At 48.4% G+C, this 23,792-nt stretch overlaps 1 protein-coding gene across 1 annotated transcript in view; it reads right to left on the bottom strand.

Moving 5' to 3' along the window:
* LCP2 (lymphocyte cytosolic protein 2) overlaps window positions 1-12,842 on the bottom strand; it is a 44,538-nt gene extending 31,696 nt beyond the window's left edge. The window contains exons 1-3 of the mRNA XM_047729857.1: window positions 12,377-12,842; window positions 7,781-7,843; window positions 2,192-2,238 (exon numbers count right to left, since the gene is read on the bottom strand). Coding sequence (XP_047585813.1) covers window positions 2,192-2,238; window positions 7,781-7,843; window positions 12,377-12,454 — 188 coding nt within the window. The 5' untranslated portion in view covers window positions 12,455-12,842. The remainder of the gene's footprint in view (window positions 1-2,191; window positions 2,239-7,780; window positions 7,844-12,376) is intronic.
* Between the last annotated feature and the right edge of the window lie 10,950 nt (window positions 12,843-23,792).

A 23,792-nucleotide genomic window follows, 5' to 3' on the forward strand; every position in this document is an offset into this window, starting at 1 on the left:
GAGAGTGGACGAGGACTCATCCCTGGAGCAGAGCCCTTGTACGCAGAACTGGGATTGGCGCTTGTTATCCACATCCACCAAGGTAGGTGACTCTTTGAGAGTCAGGGCAGCCGGGACCTTCCCTAGATGCCTTCCCCGCTACTCCCCGTTCCCCTTCATGCTCCGTGGGCAGCTTCCTAGCTGTCTGGGGCACACAGGCACACATTGGAGGGACATTTTGTTTCCATTTTCAAGTGGCTAAAGGAATGCCCCATCCTCCCTGCACCCCAATACAAGTGTTTACAATCCTCCTTCCACAATAACTAGCAACCATGTCTCACACGCCCCCTCCTCCAGACACTCCAGCATAGCTCCAGACACCAAGGGAGCTCAGCCTTAAGGTAAAAAAGGATCTTCCAAGCTGAAAGTGACTTCCTTATCTTTCTCCTTCCACTGCTCTGATTCAATCCCCTCTGCCCTGATTGTTCAGGGCCACTGTCCTTGCCGAGGCTCCTATGCCATGAGTGGGTTCATGCCCCTCACCCCCCTTGCTGGCTTCCCTGCCTGAGGCTGGGCCCTCCTCTGACATCTTTTACACTGCCCGGAGAAAGCCAAGACACCAGCTTTATCTCCCTGTTGTCCCTGTGGCCCTCACCTCCCCAAGCCTCTTAGGTTCCTCAGGACAGCTCACGGGACCCTTCTCATGTGTGACCAGTTACTGACTCTTTGCTTGGTGTGCGCCCCAGCTTCCCTGACCTGCCCTGACCACTGGCTGTTCCATTCAACTCCCTGGTGCCCATGCATTTGCATTGCCCATTCCTAGAATGTCAACCTTTTTTTTTTTTTTTTTTTTTTTAATCTGACCCTTCCTGGTGTATGTCAGCATCCAACTTATCTTCTCTGCCTCCCCAAAGTCTTCCCTGAATGTCACAGGGAAAGTGACTCATGCCTTCCTATGTCCCCACGGAACGGATACCTGCATGTACCACAACACAGTTATAATCGTGGTAGGAGTGCTTTGTATTTCTGACCCTCCCACTAGAATATGAAGGTCCTGAGTGGGGATTCTGTCCCTTTATCTGTAGCCTGAATAATTAACAAAGGCCTGACACATTATCTCTGCATCTGGGAGCAGTCCATTAAATGAAGGAAGTATTAGTATTATATGGGGGTCAGGAGATGCAAACCCAAGTGCACCCAAGACCAGGCACATATATATTACACAGATATATTTTATTACACTCTGATGATGTATATTAAGAATACATTACATAAAATCGATATTTCTGGGGATTTTTGTTAACTTTGAAGATTAAGCATCATTGGGTCCAAATGGACTGGAGCCAACTAGTTGCAGCTCTCTCAGGATGGAAAACATTATCTGATTTGCCGCAGTCTCCACCACTCCCTAGTTTTTCACCAACAGTGAGGCTTTGTATTGATGACCTCTTTCCTGATCATTATTTTTCTTGTCCTATTATTTTTCTTATAGTGGAGAAATGTTTCTTCATACCCATAGTCTATCCAAAGGTGGTAAAATGAAAAAGAAGTTGAGAGGACTTTGTATTTTTCAACCTGGCCCATTTTATACACTTGTATCACCCACCTGGCTCCAGTAAGCATTTGAGCATGTGAGACCTTTACTAGAGGGATGAAAACACAGGGCACAAGGTGCACAAGGCATCTCACTTTAGCACCCAAGTGGGAACTCGGTAATGTGTCACGCCCCCCTTGCTTGGGATTCTTCTGAGGACGGTGCCCCTGGAAGCCATTCAAGCAATGAGTATTGACAGCCAGAATGATGTCTACGGCCATTCTCCATCTAGTCCAGCTTTGTCATTTTCCTAAGCTGGAAACTGAGGTCCAGAAAGCTTGAGCAATCACTGATTTGTTGTGACGCTGTCACGAAGCTGATCTCGTGACTCTGGTGCCAAAGCCACCCCACTGGGAGAGAGGAAATGAAAACATGGTCCCCAGTCGGGCTTGTCTTTGGCAAGAGCGGGCAACGCACCAGCTGGGCTGAATCTGTTGCTGCTTTTTCTCAACCTGTCATGAAACTTCTCTTTCCCGAACACTGCCCTAGCCTCTCCCCTTCCTGCTCACTCTCCTAGTTCAAACCAACAGTCATAGATTAACTATCTCGGCGCTCCCTGGAGACTTCCCGTTCCAGCCTCATTCCCCAACACACGAGGAATTCAGGGGAAGTACTTACGGCACCCGGAGCTTAGGGAACTTCTGGATGTCATTTTCTGTCAGATTCTGAAACAAAGACACGCAGGCAGGTTACAACCCACACAGGAAGGGCCCTGGGCTGGGTGAGTGAAGTGAGGTATGAAAAGGAGCAGTGGGGACTGCAGAAAACCCGAGTCCACCTCCCCCCATCTACCTAAAGTGGCAGCTTCCAGACGTTGCATAAAATATCTGTGGGCCTGGTGTGGCCAGATCTACTTTTTCAAAGGGAATCCCCAAATCTGGATTTTAGGTGGAATTTCCTGAGTTTGAAGTATCGACCAATAATTTTAAGTTGAGCAAACGAACATGATGAGTGTTAAGTTGTGGAACCAAACAACCTGCTTTGTGAACTGAATTTGGTCACTCTGTGACCTCTCCCCTAGACTCTTACCCCTCAGTTTCCATATAGAGAAGCCTGAAGAAGAGGTCTGGGCCCTTATACCAACACACCCCAAAATCTCTCCCAACAGGGTTATTAGTAGCATTCTCTAGATGTGGGGATGCAATAGAGAGGTTTTCCTGAGGGAAAAGAGAGGGGAAAGGAGAAAGAAATTCATATTTGTGAAGAACTGACGCTTGGGCTCTGCCTTACTCGCACCCTGATTAACCCTCACATCAAACCTGTGATTTAGGAACCATGAGTGTTCCCATTTTACAGGTGAGAAAGCTGAGGCTCTAGGATATTAAGGGAATTTCAGCTTGTAGGTGATGGAGTGGGGGCTGGAGCCCTGCTCTGTGGTATCCGTGGTCAATTTTCTTCCTCCAGACTTTGCTCTTCCCACGTCTGATCCCTTTGAGGGACATGGTGACCATGCTAGAGGGGAAGAGGGTGGGAAGGATAAGACGAGAAGGTGCCCCAGAGCAGGAGGGGAAGGGTGCCAATAGCAGAAACATGAGCACACTTTCCATGGAGCTAATGTTGAGCCATAGAAAGGGATCCACTGATGTTCTAACCGAGGCTGGAAAACTGGTGGTTGGGCTGTTATCTCTGTAGTCAGATAGGCTAGGTTGGGATCTTGGTCCATCCACTGAATAGCAGTCTGATTTGGGGAATACTCTTAAGCTCTCTAAGCCTCAGTTTCCTTATCTATAAAATAAGAGTCATAATACTACTAAGGGCCACCTTTCGGGGATTATGAGCCCTGAAGAGATCATGTGTGTCATGAGCTTGGGTCCATGCTTGACACACCCTCCTCTGGGAATAATATACCTTATGTGAATAATCTGTGTGCAAATAAATAACAAATGGGGCACCTGGGTGGCTCAGTGGGTTAAGCCTCTGCTTTCGGCCCAGGTCATGATCTCAGGGTCCTGGGATGGAGCCCCACATCGGGGGTCTCTGCTCAGCGGGGAGCCTGCTTCCCTCTCTCTCTCTGCCTGCCTCTCTGCCTACTTGTGATCTCTCTCTCTCTCTGTCAAATAAATAAATAAAATCTTAAAAAAAGAAGGAAAGAAAGAAAGAAAATAAATAGTAAATAATAATAAACTGGGGTCTGGCTAGCTCTCAGAGGTTAGTTTTTTCTGCTCCTCTCCTGGGCTGGGAGCCGCCTGGCAGGTTGTTGGCTGCCTATGGGAAAGAGCCGGGCATGCTCCCTTCCAGCCCAGTGGTGCAGGAGCTGGGGAGTCTTAGTGATGAGTCCACTGGGCTCAGGGGCTCTCCCTCTTTGGTGCAGTGTCTGACCCAGGCCCCTGGCAGCAGGGTTGGGGCTGGAGTCTGCCCAGAATCCTGAGACAATCAGGCTTTTGGTCAAACTTCTTAACTTCTCTCTTTTTTCATTTTAATTTTTTAAAAAGATTTATTTATTTTAGGAGGGAAGGGGCAGAGGGAGAGGGAGAAGCAGACTCCCTGCTGAGTGAGGAACCTGGCATGGAGATGGATCCCAGGACCCCGAGATCATGACCAAAGTCAAAGTCAGACACTTAATGGACTGAGCCACCCAGGCCCCCAGCAGAGACAGTTTTAAGTAGACTCCACGCTGAGTGCAGAGCCTGACATGGGGCTCAAGACCCTGATATCACGACCTGAGTCGAAACCAAGAGTCAGACCATGCCACCCAGGTGCCCCTCTCTTTTATTGTTTTTAACATATTTAAGCAACACCTTCTCCTTCCTCCAGCACCAGCCCCTCTCAGGGATGTGCCAAGACTCACATTCAGAGTGGCTCGGAGAGTACAGGCTTCCTGGGGGCTGCTGGGGGCTGTGGCCGCATACGGGTGGGGGGGCCTAGCCCTTGCCTTCTGTTTGGCTGAGTTGGGGACGTAGGCTGAGGGAATCTGAGCAAGATTGTGAAGGAGAAGGTGGTCTTGAGTGTGGCTGGAGACGCGGAGGAACAGGAAGTTAGGGAGGAAACAGGCCTTTAGAACAGGGACAGGGATGGGGAGGAAAGAGGAGAGATGTTTAAAAGGATTTTTAGAGAGTTGTGCTGTGTGATATAACCCCTCCCCTACCTCCTTCTAAAATCTCCGGCCACTCTGGGTTACCTGTGTGATCACTGGTGCCTTTGCAGGAGGGCTACTAGGAGCTGAGTGTGTCCTCAAGCGGGGCCCTGGCTGGGGAGGAGACTGTGGGTGCTGCTGTGTGCCCGCCCACTGTCCACTCTCTCGTGCTCCCTTGCTGCCTGGACCTGGATTTCATTCAGAGCAGTAAACATGCCATGTCCAAAATACTGAGCTCCCTACACCTCCCCGCTACAGTAGAGGTCATGGGACTCAGGTGCGGCCCGTGAGCTATAACCTGAGGTCTACGGGATGGAACATCTGGAAAAGTTACTGCTTTCCTGAAAAGGAGGGGACGCATTCCCCACACATTTTTGTGCCTTTTACTCTTGGCCCTGCCCTACATCCTCCTTCCTGGAATGTGGATGTGAGGTCCTGACATGTCACAGCCAACCTGCAGCCCCTTGGGCAGAAGCCACAAGTGTCTTCCATAGACTAGTTGTGGGGCGTGGCGGGGCCGGATTCCCAGTGACTGTGTTCAGCCGCTCACCAGCCCCTATAGCCTGCTCTAGATTCCTTATCGCTTGAGAAAGATAAACCCCTGTTTGGTTAAGCCACTGTGGTCAGGTTTCTGTTAAAGACAGCCATATGCCTTCCTAACTGACACAGTTCCAAATACTTTTCTTCCTCTCTTTCAACTTTCTGGAAGTACGGCATCCCCTTCCCCACCAGGCAAGGTTCTTCTCTTCTCACTAGGAAACCAAAACAGCAGCTACACCGATGAGAGCGACCTACTAGCCCCAGCAACAAAGAGAAACAGAGAATGCGGGGTGCCTGGGTGGCTCAGTGGGTTAAAGCCTCTGCCTTCGGCTCAGGTCCTGGGGTCGAGGTCCTCTCTGCTCAGCAGGGAGCCTGCTTCCCCCTCTCTCTCTCTGCCTGCCTCTCTGCCTACTTGTGACCTCTCTCTCTCTCTGTCAAATAAATAAATAAAATCTTAAAAAAAAAAAAAAAGAGAGAGACAGAGAATGCGGACTTCCTCTGCTGTCTTCAGGAGCAGAATGGTCCCGGATATTACAACACCGGGAGTGATGGATGAGAGATTAGAGCTCCCCTCAGAGCTCACGCTGTACCCAGAGCACCTGGGGTGGAGTGGGGTTTTAGCAGAAGCTGTCTTCAAATACCCCAGTTGTGGGGCTAGACACCAGGCTCTGCTCCCCATTCTTCTGGTTCCTAGTCCCCTGCTTTCCACTTGCTCCTGGTCACATGATAAGCAGAATACGCCGCAGTGTCCAGGGGCTGACAAGTCCTGGATACGGGAGCAGACAAGACAGCTGCTCTGAGAGCATCTCTTAGCCATGGAAACAGCCCTGTCCTAGCAGGCCCAAGCTTCACACAGGAAGTGTTGTAGGGACTGGAAGGGACAGTCACCCACTGTGACCTGGTCCAATGTGCTTCTGCTCAGGAGGAGAAGACAGAAGATCAGAGAAGGCAGGTGCTTGCCTAAGGTGACCCCAGAGGATCAGGGCTACAAGCAGGACCACCCACAAAAAGGTCCTCTCAGCACTGATGAGTCTCGGATCTCAGTTCCCAGTGGTAAAGGCACCAGAAGGAAATGTTTACATTTAGTACTAAGGTGCCAAGATCAACAACAACAAAACTCCAGGTTTTCCCCAGGCTCAAGGCTCAGTATGAAGAAATAACATTGTTAAAAAACTCATGCAGTGTTAAAGTAAATTAAGTGTGTGCTTTAGTACAAAATAACTAGGTATGGAACTTAGAAAATACACATCACGCTTCTCTACACTTTTCCTCGGTTGCAAATAGGGTGGTTGGAGCCTTCCCAAAGATACCTTATTGCCATAAAACAAGCTTCTGGAAGGCGGAAACCACACCTTAGTCATTTCTATATTCCCAGGATGTGACATGGTCCAGTATGTAAAGGGAGCCCAGAAAAATGCTTGTGAAGTGAATGGATGGGTCAATTCCAGCATGATGTAGGTGAAACAGAATACATGTGTCTTACATGGCACATGAAAGCAAAACTCAGACCAGTAGGGTCCAGTTCAGCATGAAACTTAAGAGCTGCCTAGAAAGGGGAGATGACTATGTGTGGTAGTGAGCACACCATCCCTAAAAGAATTCAGGCAGTCGTTAATGGCAGAAATGCAATATAGGAAATGGATTGGAGAGCTGGGCAGAAAGCTAGAGCTTGTAACGTCTCTGGCCCCTTCTAAGGCTGAGGTCTCATGGTGATAGACCTCGCTGCTGTTAGCCATGCCTTGCAAGGAAGCACAATTTACCTTGCCCTCCTCATTCCTAATCCAAATTAGGATTTGGGGCGTCTATCCATGAGACTTTCGAAGTCTTGCTCTTCTTTTTGAAGGGCAAGGAAGCATGAGATGGGAAGGGGGTAGATTGGTACAGCTGGGGTTTGTCTTTCTCACAGGCAAAGGTAGCATTTCAGGGGAAATGCTCAGACCACCTCCCAACCACTTCCCACTTCTCAGAACTGCATCTCTTTCCAATCGAGGGCTTAGTCCTTCACGTACAACTGCATCTTAGTATTATATTAAAGCTCTTTGCAATATAAGGGAGTAGAGAGAGTCCTATCACATGTGTGTTTAATTGGCAAAAACTATGTGAATTTGGTAGAGAGAATGAGGGATGTAATGAATGATGAGAGTGATTTCACACTTTATCCCATTCGGTGAGTATGTACTCCAGAATGAGAGATGAGAAAAAAGAATCTTCTGTTCTCCCAAATGGTCTTTCTCCCCCTTAGATTTCTTAAAGTATGGATGGCATTTGAAAAGATTTTCAAGGGGTGTGTGTGTGCTTGTGTGTGTGAGTGTGTGTGTGAACCCTACTTGGATTCCTCCTTCTACTTTGATTTAGAATGCACCTTGGTTTTGGTGAAAGACCCGGGAGGTATCCTGGATAATCAGATCCTGAGAGATGATGTCAGCAAGGGCCATACGAAACCTCAGAAGATGGCAAAGGGTTGTGTGGAGATTCTGAAGACCAGCCTTGACCCTGAGCATCCCCAAGAACAGAGTAGACCAGTTGGCTCTGCCATGATTGGTTAACATGTGGAACAGCTTTGGTCTCAATGTGTCAAACTGACCAGCACTTACCAAAAACCGCTGCCCATCAATGTGATGCTTTTTCACTGCCTTCTCACAGTCCCTGTAGTTCAGCTGCAAAGAGGAGAGGAAGGTGCTGTCAGTGGTGGGCAGGTGCATACTGTTAGTTCCCCTTACTGATCTGCCCCAGAAGCTTAGCAATTTGTGGTACTTGTGGCTAGCCAGACCCCTGCCCTCCTTCCCCCCACTATCTAACAGATGGGCCCATCCCTACCTCAGCTCTGCTTTCACTTGCCCCTTGGGACTCTCTGAAATGGAGACATTGCCTCCGTCAAAGATTTTGGGGCCAACTTCTACCAAAAGAAAGTGCCTTCAAGCCTATGAAGTCTAGCCACATGCTCCTCAGGCACCAGAGAAGAGGTGAGAAAAAGAAAATAAATAACAATCATGGCATCGCCACCAAAAGACAACCTTGGAGAATATTCAATGAGCTTCCTATAGTGCTTTATTCTGAGCATATCTCTAAACATAAAGGAGGTTATCACTTAATTATTTAATTTTATTATCCTAACTTTTTCTCTTAAATTACCTTAAAATGATGATAGAGGCACTGCCTCATGTTATCACCAACCTATTCTAAATATTATTTTCTTTAATTACTCCTTCATTTGCTGATCATTTAGGTTTTCTTTTTACCAAACTGCTGTTCCAATTATGGTAATAGAAACAGCTGATAATTATTGAGTGCTTGCTATCTGGTAGGCACTCTTCTGTGTATTTTAACCAATCTTAAGTCTTTAATTCTCACTTCTTCCATACAGGGTCAAAGGTACAGACTGTTAAATAACTTGCACGAGGTCCATGGGTAACAGGTGACAGAGGTGACAATCGGGCCTCAGGACAAGGTTTTAATGTCTCTGCCGTGAATTTTCTCCTTTTTGTTAGTAACAGGATAACTTACAGTAAGTAGAGCAAACATACTTAAGTGTACCCGATACACCATCGAGATCAAAATATAGAAAGAACATCATGGATATCCTTCTGCACGCAGTTTTTTCTTTTTCTTTTTCTTTTTTTTGTTTTTGTTTTTGCTCTATTTAAGATAAATTAAGCTGGATTCTCAGAATAGGTCACAAGATCAACAGGAATGAACTTGGTTGCTTTCTCAAAGAGTAACAGCAGTTGATAATCTTGTCAGTTTTCTGTTTCACCTTGTTTTCAACAGCCTAAGAGTTTGCATTTGAAAAATCTCCAAATGTGATACTTTGGGCTGCAGTATTTAAGGTGAAAAGTCTGTCCTGGAGAATCTTTGGTTCTTCTCACAAGGGTGAGGCTCACAGTTTGTGGCAGGCTTCTTTTGGGGGCAGATTATGGCCTTTTTTTTTTTAATGGTCAATCAATCTAAAAAGTGAAAATAATTGTTGTAGTCTCTTGGCTTGAAAGGGTGGAATAAACGTTTGAAAGCTCAGGAAAAGCTGATTTTGAGGTCAGTGTGGAACATGAACAACATCTGAGACACCATGAGCATCCCTTCTATTTCTATGCAATGGGGTAGAAGTTCTTGGAATATTCAACTGCCTTTAATTCATCATTCACTGTCATCATTGTCAGATAAGGTTCTGACTTTGCAGATTGCTGACTTGAACTCTACATAGACAGATAGCCCTGTGGACGGGGGCTTCCCCAGAAGTTTGATTCTGATTCATTAATACCTGGGGGCTAGAAACTGTGTTTTTTAGCAAGCACATAGAGGATTCTATGAGGACCCAGCTTTTGAAAGCAGTGGTCTAGAGCAGGTACCTGGTGTTGTAGGTGGGACAACTGAGGCCCAGAGAGGGGAAGTGATTGGCCTAAGGTCACACAGTGGTTTGGGGGCATAGCTGGGATTAGAAATGGCTTTGACCAAGTGCCTTACCACGCATGGCCCGGGAATGCTCTCTTGCCAAGTCAAAAGAAATTGGAGGGGTTAGGGGCACCTGGATGGCTCCGTCAGTTAAGCATCTGCCTTCAGCTCAGGTCATGATCCTAAGGCCTTGGGATCGAGCCCCACATCAGGCTCCCTGCTCAGTGGAGAGTCGGCTTCTCCCTCTGCTTCTCACCCTGCTCTCTCTTTCTCTCTCTCTCTCAAATAATAAAGAAAATCTTAAAAAAAAAAAAGAAGAAAGAGAGAAAGAGGAAAGAAAGAAAGAAAGAGAGAAAGAAAAAAAGAGAGAAAGAAAGAAAGAAAGAAAGAAAGAAAGAAAGAAAGAAATTGGAGGGGTTAAAGAAATCCAAAACATGACCTCTGTCCTCAGGGACTTGCATTCCAGACAGAGGATGAGCTCCACATATCTAGGTAAGACACAAAGGCCTGCCAATCTGCCTGGGCATCCCCAGCTAGGGTCCGGTGAACAGCAGGAAAAGGGACTATCAAACATAAATTGGCCCCCTGTAATCTGTTGAGTGCTGCACACACCATATCTCCTTTCATCCTTTCAACAACGCCATGAGGGTAGTATCTGTGACCATCTCTAGTTTGTTGATGAGGAAGCTGAGGCTCAGAGAGGTGAAGTAAAGAAGGGAAGGTCACCAGCTGGCAGGTGGTAGAGCCAGGAATCCGAGCAAAGTACCTGACTCTAGAGCTGCCTGGGAGGAGTCTCAGAGGGGGGACCAACCTCTCCGCTTCGGTAGTAATTATACCTGGTCATGGATTCTTTGAACAGGATCATTGATGACTAAGATCCATCCCCAAATGACTTCGTGGCCAGTTCATTTGCTATGTTCTCTCTGGGGGAATTAATTGCCCAGGATTTGAAGGACATCCATCTGAGTCCGTGGGGGATGGGAACTTCCGGATCACAGATTCCCTTTAATCTCATCCTACCGTCGTTTTTCTTCCTTCCCTTCCCTTCCTTTCCCCTTCATTTCTTCCTTCCTTCCTTCCTTCCTTCCTTCCCTCCTTCCTTCCTTCCTTCCTTTCTTCTTTCTTCCTTTCTATGTCAGGAGAAGGAACCTGTTCCAGTGCTGATGTGTCCCAGGGTCTGGGGTCTCCAAGAAGGAGGCTCTCTCTTCCCCAAGCCCAGGCAGATGGCCATTGTCCTGAGTCACCCCTGACCTATCATCTGTCTCCCCGCACAGGGGGGGATTTGCCCATGCATTCTACTGTGGCATCGTTGTTGTACAGTTCTTCTCACACTGACAATGGGGCCCGTCTGGGCCTTTCAGTCCGATCCCAGGATCCTCTCATCCATTCTTAGCATTTTCTCTTTTCTTTAATGGACGTAACATGCAACTTTATAGCATCTTGACAAATGTTACCTTCTTGTCCTAACCTATTTGGTCTACATTTAAGAAAAACACTTCAAAAGTCAGTTGTCCCAACCACCTTTGCACGCACAGTGCTGAAACCTAAGCTTATTGTGACCTTTTGGAGGAAAGAAGAACAAAAACGAGATGTACACAAAGCAGCAAATAACAGGGCCTGGGGCTATGCCTCTTTCACGCCACACCCGCTTCTACATCCGCACATGTCTCTCCTGTAGGTGGAGGGGGAGCAGAGAGGCACTATAAAGATCCCAGGTGTCTCTGTGTCCCAGAGAGCCCCATTCCACTCCCAGGAAAAACAGAAAGTTGACTCAAATGACCTTGAAAGTCTTGACCTTAAAATCACATCTTTACAACCATCTGGAATGTCAACTGATTTCCATCGAAGCCTCCAGGGACAGGGCTGTTAGAAGCTCAGATGTCCCTTCTGAGGGATATCCCTTGATCAGAGTTGGAGAGTCCCTGAATCATGTGACTTGTGATCTCCCCCAAGCAGATGTGTGGCCTGTGGTCCCCCCAGCAGATGACCAAGCATAGGGGTCCTTGAGCAGCCCCTCCAGGGCCAGAACACAGAACAGTATCACTCCCGTCTCAGGTTGGCCACAAGCCTGGCCTCTGACCCTGCTGGTGAAATTCTTCCTCTTAGGTGCCTCAGTTTCCCCAGCTATCTCAACCGATCACAACCTGGAGCTCGTAGCAGTTCTCTTGCCTCCTTCATAAGACCTTCCAAGAGCTCCAGCAAGACTCCATTCTCCCTAAGGGCTTAAGGAGCCCTCTTTCAGGTCAGGAGCAATGACTGCCCAGATGCCAGTTCTGGCATTGTCCGTCCTAGCCTTCTCCAGCCCTCCTGCCCTGCCTTTGCTTTCTCCCACGCCCAGGGCTCCATTCACCCCTTTCTAGTAAGCAGCCTCGATCTCATTAGTGGTTACAGCAGTTCTGAGTCTCTGAGCATGGACTTTGAAGCCAGAAAGGTGTGTCACATGTAGTCCCTGGGGCTTTGGGCCATTGTAACCTCCCTCAGCCTGCTTTGCAACTGAACCAAGAGGACGGTGATCCCAAAGAGCATTAAACGGGACAGTGCCTAGGGAGCACAAACCAGAGGCCTGGCATTTAATGGGTGCACGTCCATCTGAGGCCCCCCTTCTCCCCGGAACTCATCGCCAGGTGCACTCAGTGTGTACGTTCATCTACACCCCGCTCGCTTAGCTGGTAAGGCTGCCGTGGGCTTGGATGGTCCCCGCTCTGTTTTGCGCCTCTCGTGTTCTGCCCAGACTCCTCCTCCAAGCCTCCGTCCAGACCACCGAGGGCCACCAACCTCAACACCGACCAAAAAGTAAGGCTCACCTTCCTGAAATAGTCTGCAAGGCTGTCGGGGTCCCAGGACAGGACATCCGAGCGAAAGGGCACATTCTTCAATGCCATGGCTGCGCTCCTGGGATAGAACTCACAGGCAGAGCGTAGGTGCTGCACCCATGGACAGAGAACCCCGAATCCAGAGCACAGAGATGTCCTTGGCTCTTCCAACTCCCAGTTACTTTCTGGAACCCCCTTGTTGGAGCACACGTCTTTTCGGCTCTAACCAGATCCCAGAAAGCAACGGCTTCCTCTGCGAACAAATATGGTCTCTTCTCAGAAAACGACTCAGCAAGTTTCCTTTACCACTTCCTCTGCTCGTCTCTAAATAAGTAAACAAGGAAGCCCAGCTCTAGGGGCTGGAGAGGTAGCTAGAGCACCAGGGTGGTAATCTTGCCCTGGTCCTGGCCTCCTGGCCACCCCCACCCCACAGGAGGGGCAGTGAAGGGGACTTAGACTCTGGTGTGAGCCCAAGTGCATTTCCATTAAAAGTCCTGGCACCCAGATAGTCATACCACCGTCCTTCCTGGCTGGGTCTTTGCAGATGAAAACCGATTTTGACAGTTGACCTCAAATATACATAAGCTCCCCCATCAGCAAACTGCAGGGGTAAGGAACATGGCTCTGTAACGCTTTCCAACCATCCCTCAGTCTCTCCCGAAAGGATAAGGATGACATTCCTTCAGCTTCCGTGGAGTTAGGAGATGATTCTCGGGGAGGGAGCCAGGCACCCAGGGCTGAGAAAGGGGCTGCACTGAGTATACCCAGGTTTCACTTCTGATCGGATTGTTTCCACACTGTGCAACCCCACACAAGGGCTTAAAATCGAGGAGTCTCGGTTTCCATATCTGTAAAATAGGAAAACAGGAATTGTCTCATATATACATAAACTTAAGATGCAGTTAACAGGATAAACTAAAAAAAAAAAAAAAAATCAAAAGCACACAAATAGCGACCACTGTTGATGCCACAGGCTCTATCTGCTGTGGTTTTCCCCATAGATTCTAGGCACCATCGATTCCCCCATATCCTCTACCCGAAGAGTACACTCTCCAGAGTGGCGCTACAGCGGGACATGGGCACCCGCTGCTCTCTGAGCTGCTCTCAGACCCTCTCACTTCTCAGAGGATGCGCCCCTCATCAGCAGAGGGCAAATCCAGTGCATAAAAGCAAATACATTTGTGAAATGTCGCAGTGTCTAAACACAGGTTCTCCGCTTGAGCTAATGCTCCAGGCCCCCACATTCACGCACAGCTCTCCGTTCTGGTGCTTGAGGAAAGCATCAGGCTCTGTTGCACTTACTGAGTGACACTACCTTGGTCCCCAAGGACCTCCATTCTTGAAGCCCTTCCGAGGGCAGCTTTGGCCATGCAGAGTTCCCATCTTAGGCACAAAGGAGCCCCACTGTCCCTGCTCCAGCCTCTCCGGGTCATTCTGAGCTACTAGGAGATCTGCATTTCATTCCAGGCCCAGCACCTGGGAAACAGCCCAAGGAGCGCTGGAGGCACGAGTCATTGATCAAGGCCACCCAGGCAAGTGCTCTGCACAGGGTCGGGGACCTAAGAGCTCTCAGGAACTCACTATGCTCCACAGGGCACAGCCCTGCTGTTCAAAAGCTCCGCCATTGTGGGGAGAGGTTATCTGGTGTTTCAAATCACCAAACAGTGGTCGATGACAGAAAGCTATTTCAAAAGAGAAGGAAAGAGAGAAATCACTTCTGCGTAAGGTAGTCTAAGAAGATGTTGTGGGGGTGCCCGGGTGGGTGAGTGGGTTGAGTGTCTGCCTGGGATCGAACCCCATGTCATATCAGGCTCCCTGCTCAGTGCGGAGTCTGCTTTTACCCCTCCCTCTGCCCTGATGCCATGCTCATGCCCCTGATTGCTCACTCACTCTCTCTCTAAAATAAATAATGAAATCTTAAGAAAAAAAAAAAAGCTGTGGAATTAGCTGGAATTGAAGCAGGGCTTTGGAAGATGGAGCAGAGGGAGAACATTCTGGACCTGTGAGGGGCTGTGTGTTGGTGGGTACTTAGCAAGCAAAAAAAAAAAAAAACCCACACAGCACCTATGGAAAGGAATATTTAAAATCATTCTTACAGGTAGAAGTGTTTTTTTAAATGATGTTCACTCCCAGTCAGGAGAATAAATATCTACAGAAACATAGAGATTGAATTAAGGTATAGCTAAGTATCAGGCTCCCTCGAGAGAATGTTCCAGTAAGTGTGGCCAAGATGGACAGTCTTTGGAGCCCATTTAGAAGAGAGACATGGCAGGTAAGAAATGCGGACGACAGTGATGATGGAGATAAGACTCATCACGAGTGAAACACCTAGAGTCCTTCCCATGTGCCGGGGAGTAGGCTAGAATCTTGTTAATTATTCGCGCTATTACCTCTCCTATTTTACAGAAGGGAAAGCTGAGGCTCAGAGAGGTAAAGGTACTTGCTGCCTTGCACCCAGCAAGTGGGTTGTGCAGCCAGGTCTCTCGGGTGCCCTCTCTGGGTCCAGAGTCCCTGTCCTTCCTTTTCTGTCACCTCAAGGCTCTGAGATGTTGCATAAATCACTCTGGTGGAGAAGGGAGGCAAACCCAGCTCTGTCTCCAGAGTCTGTGCTCTGTCCTACTCTATCAGCCTCCTTTCCATGAAAAGCAAGGGAGCTTGTCATTCTGGACAAGTTATAAAGAGGATCCAGCACCTTCTATGAGGCCTCTGGTGCCTCCTCCCCATATAGCCAGAGGCCGATTCCTCAGAAGAGCCACTGAATAGACAAGAACAAGTGACTCGAGGGGAAGTGGGTTGCCTCAGGCCTGGAGTCTTTCTTCTTCCTCAGACCTCGGTGATTTCCCAACACTCACAAATTTCACATCTCCTGTCTCTGGCTGAGGGCTCCCGAAGCTCTGGGGGCAGGGCCAGTTTGTCCCCAGGAGAGGTTCAGGATGCCAGAAGGACCACAGTGATTCTGCGCAGGTCAGCTCGCTTGGTCCACTCCTTGCCTGAGGAGAGTCCTAATGGCAGCCCCTTGGTACAGCCCAGCACAGAAGGGACGCTGCAGCAGTGAAGGCCAGGCCAGCTCACACCAATCCTCTAGCAGGCATCGGTCTTGGCTTCAGGCATGAAGCAGAGCAGAGAGAGGGACAGGTAAGGCATAGTGATGAAAAGCTGTAGCCTGGGTGGGAATGCCCTTCTCTCCCTCTCTCCCTTCTCTCCCTCTCTCTGAGCTGGTGGAGAAAGCCAGGACTCAGGAAGAAGCAAATGGAAAGGTTAGCAGAGGCCTTCTCAGACTTTGGGATATTTTGTCCAGATTAGGAAGGGACAAACAGTCAGCTCACACTAAGAACGCCATGCCAGTATAGGGAACAGGGACTCACGGGACAGGAATTTGAAAAGTGCAATCAATGAGCTTGTGGACAAGAGAGTGATACCTCTAGGGAGTGAGGTGTCAGATTTTTAGATCTTAGGGACTAAAAGCAGATGTAGGAATTGCATACTGTGAGAGTCAGGGACCTCCCCTGTTTCCCCTGCCTCACCCCACCCCACCTGGACTTGAAACCCCCTCTTTTCCTGCTAACCCACAGCAGAATCATGGGGGGAGATGACTGTCTTCTTCACCGCTAATTTGAGGGGTGAGAAAGATAAGTGATTCATTAGAAAAGACTTGGTAGCTGCAGCTTCTGCACGTGGCATGGGGCAGGGTCTGGGGACTGGCCCACGGCCACCAGGAGAGAACGGAAGGCAGGCCTTTGGAGGGGAGAGTGTTGGCTTCCTAGGAGTGGCTGCTAAGGCCTTAGATGGTGGGTGAGAGGACACACTTACTCGGATTTGACTTGTACCAAGGGTCTTGGCTGGGGAGAGAGGCCAAAGTGGGGGCGTGAGTCACGGAGAGGGTGACGACATGGGGCCTTGTGGGTGGTGGAGACAGATGCCCTCGCGCGGGTAGAACCCAGCCTCACCTCCACCAACATCTTATGGCTGCTTGGGCCACTCAGAGTGAGGCACTGCTGGAGTGAATTGCTCTTGAACTTTCCTTAGGGCCTGGGCGGGTTTGCCTATAGAGGGAACAAGAACCACAGATGTCACCATCACAAGGAGGGGACAGTTTTCCCCTCCATCCTCAGAGGCTGGTAGTGGAAGCGCCATCTGTGTGCAATCCTTCTTGATGGCAAAGGCCTGCACCCACACGAGTGGGTAGCACAGGGAAGCCCAGAAGGGGCCCTGACCACTTATCTGAGCAGGGTGCTTCCACACACCCAGTGGCCATACACTAAGACACAACGTGGTGACCCTACCTCAGAATGGGTGAGCTGTGGGGACAGGCTTGCCATGCAATCACCCGGGGAGGTGCAAGGGCCATGCTCACCAGAGCTCCTGGAGACTGCAGGGTGGGAAATGTGGGGAGATGCTGGTGCCTGCCCACAGCCGCCGTTCCTCAGGCCATGCTCTAGTCTGCCCCAACAGCCCCCAATATGTGCCTGACACCCCAGACTGGACACAGTCCTCACCTCCCCCATCCTAGGATACACATGAGGAGAGCAGGAATCAGCTGTTACATGCGAGACAACGAGGAGCAATATTTTCCACTTCCTCAAAGCTGACAAGTTCATTCTTTAAAAAAAAAAAAAAGTCTTTTTCATCCTCTCTGTTTCTCTGCTGTTTTCACTGAGGTACCTCAGAAGTTTGAAAGTGGGTGGGAGGAAGTGCTTATTTGGACTTCCTGTCAAGCCTCCCTTCCTCGCCTGCCCTATTTTTGACGTAGGCAGCCTATCCCCAGATAGCTCTGCCACCAAGGGAAACTCCCCAAGTGGCCGCAAGGGTGGGTGGGATGTGGGCAAGGGCAGAAGAGAGGAAGGCAGGCTTCTCATCTCCATAAAAGAGAAAAGGCACTGCCACCCCTCTTCAGGCAAGCTGTAGAGAGGCAGAGGTGGGATAAGTGTGAGAAAAGCAAAAGCAGTCTTATCCACAGCCCAGAAAGGGTAGTTATGGCCTCCTCCAGCTGTTTCTTCCCAAGGAGCAGCGGTGGCCCAGGAAACACATACATGCCCTAGGAGAAAGCAAAGATTTGCAACAAGCAAACCCAGTAGCCCAACATGTATCAAATTCCTTATAGCTCTTGGCCCTTTGGATCTGCACGAAAGGCCTCTGACTAGATGGCAATGCTCCCTTTTACAGATGCTGAGAGACCAAAATTCTTTTGCCTACATTCTCATAGCTAGTAAACGCAGACCAGGAATGCAAGCCCAGGTCTGGGTGGATTTCCGTCTGTTTTTCTGCTGTACAACTTGTCCCTTCAACAGCTAAGTGACTTCTCGAGACTGAAGTCACTATTTCTGGAGCTCCTGATGTGGGCTGCATTGCCTGCCTTGAAAATATCGGTGCCCTAACCACCAGTTTCTATCTGACCTTCCAGGTTTTTGATCCAGACAGAGTGCATCTCCCAATAATTGGTCCTAGACAAGTCACCTCGGTAAGACTTATCAGTCCTTCCCATCTTACTGCGCATGAATGTCAGAGCCTTCCTGTGAGCACATTCCTGGAACAGACGGTGGATCCCTTAGGAGGAGTGGGTTAGGGGCTTGAGGAGAAGAAGGTCTTGAAAACACATGCTGTGTGTATCCAACCTTTCCATGAGACAGCAAAGGTCTGGGGGAAAGGAAAGCTAGAATCTTATATGTATTATAGCATGTGGTCCTTGTGAGTGCTCTTTGGGAAAGGGAGGTAGAGGATACATACCCATTGTACAGATTGCAGAGAAAGGCTTGCAGAGAACAGATGCCAGTCCAGAGCCCCACAGGTAAAATACATGAAATCTGGGATTTGAAACTAGACCAGTCTGACACTAAGACTCTTTCCACTAAAAGATGCAGTTTCCAAGCATGGAAGTTTTACTAGATGAATGATTAGTATTTACCCAGAACAGGTCATACCAACCATATTTATTAGGCTACGAAAGAAAGATTATTCTATATAATGGATCTTGGTTTGCATCTATTTTTCTCTAATAAAAAAGATACAAGCTTGGTGATTCTCACGTCAGGTGAGTGGCACAGGCTCACAGAGCCCCTCAAATATACCCTACAAGTAGGTTGACATGCAGGTGGGGCCACAGCTCAGCTGGGTCAGGCTGAATGGGGGATGGTAGGGGCGGGACTGCAGGAGAGGGGTGAAGTAAGGAAAGAGAGGGACGGCCCACATTTGTTCCAGCTGGGACCCTGAGGAAGCCTGCATTGCCCTGCTGGGGAGGCCCCCAGGAATTATCTGGCTTCTTCATGTTCTTAAAACCATCCTTATAATTACGTGAATACCCCGTCTCCCAAAAAGCTACCTCGTTACACCTAGTTGGGCTCTGTGGCTAGTCTGGTTCCAGCTGCTGTAACAAAATATCCTTTGCAGACTAGGTAGCTTATAAACAGCATAAATTTATTTCCCACAGTTCCGGAGGCCAGAAGCCCAAGATCAAGGTACCAGCATGGGTGGGAGGTGGGAGCCCTCTTCCTGGGTGGTAGCCGGCTCCTTGTCGCTGGAAGGACAGGTTAAATGACTCTGCGGAGTCTCTCCTACCAGGGCCCTCATCCCATTCAGGAGGGCTCCAACCTCAGGGCCTAAGTACCTCCCAAAGACCCTGCCTTCTAATACCTGCCCAGTGAGCATTAGGATTTCAACAGAGGAATTAAACACAACTATTAAGGCCATATAGCCCAATACAAAATCCGTAACTCTCCCAGGATACGTGAACCGTTCCTCTTTAATTTGGCCCCAAAAAATGTCAAGGGGAAGAAAAAAGGGGCAGCCTGAGGTAAGAATGGGAGTCGTGGGCTAGAAGGTGGGGAGGTCCCGGGCTTGAATTCTAATCACAGTAGTGCCCTCAATTGGGTGTCTGTCCTTGAGTCCTTTTTACAGGTTCCTCATCTTTTAAAAAAGGCTAATAATACTTAACATTCCTCTTGACACTTTTGTGAGAAATGAAGTTGCTCGTGTTACGTGCCTGAACTATGTCTGGCCTGTAATAGAGATGCCATACATTTGTTTCCTCTCCCCAGACAATTTCTAGAGCTTCTTTGCAGTTCTCACTTTCTATGATATTTCTCAATAGCTGATTAATTTTCTGTCCATTTCTCTTCGGAGACAGAAACAAAAAGGATACTAATAACCTGATACAGGGGATTTATTCTGAAAAGCGTTCACAGAGAACCATCAGAGGATGATCGTTTCTATTATCAGCTAAACTGGGACTTCGGGAAAGTGGAAGAGATGCTATCAAAACCATTCCAGGCCAGGAGGCATAGTTTGGGCCCCTCCCTGCAAATGGGCTCCTGACTCACAGTCATCTCACAGCTGTCCCAGTGCCTTGGCCAGGTTTGGCCGGTCTTCTGTGAGTCTCAGCTGCCCTTCTCAAACAGAAGTCCCTATGCCTTCCTTGTCCTGGCAAATGGTGACTCTGTTTGCATCTAGCAAGAAGTCAGAATCCCATTTCCCACAGGCAGAATGTAATTAGGGGGAGGCAGGTTCAAGCATATGGCCATGAGCCCAGCACCTGTTACTGCCCAGCTGTTCGATAGGCCTCCTCAGAGCACTGCCTTAATGGGCCCTTACTAGACCTGGAGGGGCCGGTCACTCTCTTTAAATCCAGGAAACTACCAAATTCACAGCTCTCAGTTTAATGTATGAAAAGCTAACAGAAGTGCCACACACTTCCCTCTCCCCTCCCCCACCCTACCAGTGTTCCCTGTTAATCTCTTACAGAGTTCATGCATTCTCACAAGCATCTGGTACCGCCAGACTGCAGGGGTTATGATTTAGGAAGTCTTGCCAAAACAACTTCAAGGCCAAAATTCCCCTAAACTGCAGCCTCCTCTGACAGAGGGCTTTTGCTCCCATTTCAGGGGTTTCCTGTGTGAACCTTGGAACTCAGAGGGACTCGAGTCCATCCTGGAGACCTGCTAGAATGATCCCTGGGCTCCAGCTTGTCTTCCTCAGTCCAGCCCCTCAAAAGCTTGAAACCGCATATAATTTTCTCTCTAATGACAGAAGCTAGAGGTGTCAAGACCCAGATTCTAGAATGAGGGTAACACGTCTGAATCCCAACTCTTCCTCTGCAGCTGTGTGACATTGTGCAACTTACTTAACTTCTCTGTGCCACAGTTTCCATAAGGGGATGGGGAAAGCTTTATTATAATGTCCACATCAGTGGGCGGTTGGGAGGATTCAGTGAAAGAAAATCGCAGGACAGAGTGCGGTCTCTGGCACACTGTACACGTACGTGGTGATCCTTGCTCGTGTTGTGCGCTGCTGGGAACTCATCAACCTCCCTCATGCCTCCCAGGCACCGGCCCAGAGGCGCAGTTAGTTTTCCCTTGTGGTGAGCTCCCTAGGTTGCATGTAACGCCAGGCTCCCCTTATCATATGTGGGTGGGGATCAGCTGCATACATTACTCTGTAAGATTTCTTTTTTTTTTTTAAGATTTTTTATTTATTTATGTGACAGACGGAGATCACAAGTAGGCAGAGAAGCAGACAGAGAGAGGAGGAAGCAGGCTCCCCGCTGAGCAGAGAGCCCGATTCGGGGCTCGATCTCAGGACTCTGGGATCATGACCTGAGCCGAAGGCAGAGGCTTTAACCCACTGAGCCACCCAGGTGCCCCTACTCTGTAATATCTCTGATGGAGACAGATAACACAAGCAACAGAGTCGAACTCCCCAAATATTTAAGCATTAAGACCTGTGCTACGATTTCACAGGCTGATAAGACCAAGTGGACATGCAAGTGAGTGAAGAAGGCTTGGTAGGAAAAACAGCAGTCCAGTGAAATAGCAAATGACAACTTACTCCAGGCATTAGGCAGAAAGATTGTCAGGCGGGGTGAAGTCTAGGGCAAATGGAACCACTCGGGGTCATGCTAATCGTTGCCATATTGAAACGAGGGCCGGCTTGTGCAAGATCAGGGCCCCGTGTTACCAGTCAGCGGATACTTACTTAAGGGAAACTAGAAAACTAGATTTTATGTCAAAAAAGGAAATGCAATCCATGTCCTAATCCTGGAATCTGTGACTATGTCCAGTTACGTGGCAAAGAGAAATTCAGGTTGCTAATCAGCTGGCTTCAAATTCTCAGAATCCCGAATATCTGAATGGGCCCAATGTCGTCCCAAGGGTCCTTAAACGTGGCAGAGGGAGGCAGAAGAAGAGAGTCTGTGGAAATATGACTATGGAGGAAAGGCACAGAGAGACGTGATGTTCTGGTTTGGAAAACGGAGGAAGGAGGCCACAAGCCAGGGAATGGGAGTGGTAGTTGAGAAAGGCAGGAAAAGAGATTCTCTTCTAGGCCCTTGGGGAAAGAACGCAGCCCTGTTTTCAGATTAGTGAGACCTGCATTAGAGTTTTTACTTCCAGAAATGTAAGAACGAGTTTCTATTGTTTTGAGTCACTAAATTTGTGATAATTTCTCACAGAAACAGTAGAAAACTAATATATTGATTAACTTAAAAAAAAAAAAAAACATGTGGACAGGGTGCCTGGGTGGCTCAGTCTGGCTTCAGCTCAGGTCAGGATCCCAGAATCCTGGGGTCGAGCCCAGATGTATTGGGCTCCCTGCCTGGTGGGAGCCTTCTTCTCGCTCTCCCACTGCCTGCCGCTCCCCCTGCTTGCCGCTCCCCCTGCTTGTGCTCGTACTCTTTCTCTGTCAAATGAATGAATAAATCTTAAAAAAAAAAGAAAGAAAGAAAGAAGGAAAGAAAGAAAGAAAGAAAAAAAAAACACGTGGGCCAAACTAAACACAGGTGTTGGCTGTAGAGTCCCTATCAGCCACTTCTTTCTGAACCACTGAATGATGTATCACTTTTTATGCTGATAAAGTCCCTGATGACCTAACCAGTGTCTGAGCAGTGCCTGAGATCACACAGTAGTGATTCACAGTAGGGATGCAGATTCCTAGAACAGTGTCCAAGTGCGTCCTGCGTACTTAGGCCTGACGTCCACATAACTATACACAGCTGGGAGACAAAAGGAACTGGTGATTCAGATGGTGGAGGCCATTTTGCCCACAGTTCTATTCAACCACAAAAACTAAACACCCCAGTGAGCTCCAGAAGGCCAACTACAGGTACCGTTTTCAGAACTCAAATCCTGTCCCCAAAAAAAGACTTATTTCTAGACACAGCATGTTGCGCTGGATCCTTTCTTTATTGCTCTCAAGTCCGCTGCTGTTTCCCAGACTGATGTTCCTGTTTTGCAAGCCATTCACATTTTCTCCCTCCCTCTCTCCCTCCCTCCCCTTCCTTCCTTTCTTCCTTCCTTCCTTCCTTCCTTCCTTCCTTCCTTCCTTCCTTTCTTCACATGTAATTTCTGAACAAATATGTCTTCATTCAACACCATGTACAGCGTTGGTTTTCTGAGCCCTGGGTCTGGGATTGCTTTACATGGAAAGAACGGCTATCAAGACTATGGAATGTCTAGAGTGGAACCCTTGGGAAAGAGAACCAGACTCTTGTAATTATGGACTAGCAAAGTCCCCCAAAGTGGCAGGTCATGGGTGTCTTTTAGCTGTAGGAGTTCTGTTGGGACCACAGTGCTCCCTGTTGCCCCACTCCCAGAAGATGATCTTGAAAGCCTTGACCTGGAGTGTGTCCTCTTCAGTTTGCCACAGTCGCCAGTCCTCTCCGGCTATCTTAGACCATTCCCCTTCACTCATTTACATGCCCTGCCAAGGACCCCAAAGGGTTTGAGTATGTGGCAACTGATTTTTGTTCAAGCCCCAACATCAATTCAGTTTACTTATTCATTCAAGAAATACTTACTGAGCACCTACTGTGTACTAAGAATGTTCCAGCTAATGGGCTTCATCAGTGAACAAAGTCCTTGGACGTATGGAGCCTCATAATGATAATAGTCATGACAATGATCATGATGATAATGATCATTGACAAGCGTTAAGTATATACTTTGTGCCAAGCTACGTCCTAAGTCCTTTATATACCGTATATAAGTATAGATATCCATAGATGCATAGATCTGTATAAATATATAATGTAGGGGCGCCTGGGTGGCTCAATGGGTTAAAGCCTCTGCCTTCAGCTCAGGTCATGATCTCAGGGTCCTGGGATCAAGCCCCACGTTGGGCTCTCTGCTAAGCAGGGAGCCTCTTCTCCTTCTCTCTCTCTTTGCCTGCCTCTCTGCCTACTTGTGATCTCTGTCTGTCACATAAATAAATAAAATCTTAAAAAAATAATTAAAAATACACAATATAATACAATTATATAATATTATATATGTGTGTGTGTGTGTGTGTACACACACGCACGCACTCATGTTCACAACAGTCCTGCAAAGTACTTATATCACAATGAAAATAAGAAAGCTGAGGCACAGAGAAGTTCCCTCCTTCTGTGGGAGACAGACATTAAAAAAGAACAAAGAAGAGG

This window comes from Lutra lutra, chromosome 5 (assembly GCF_902655055.1).
Source record: "Lutra lutra chromosome 5, mLutLut1.2, whole genome shotgun sequence".
Lineage (NCBI taxonomy): Eukaryota > Metazoa > Chordata > Mammalia > Carnivora > Mustelidae > Lutra > Lutra lutra.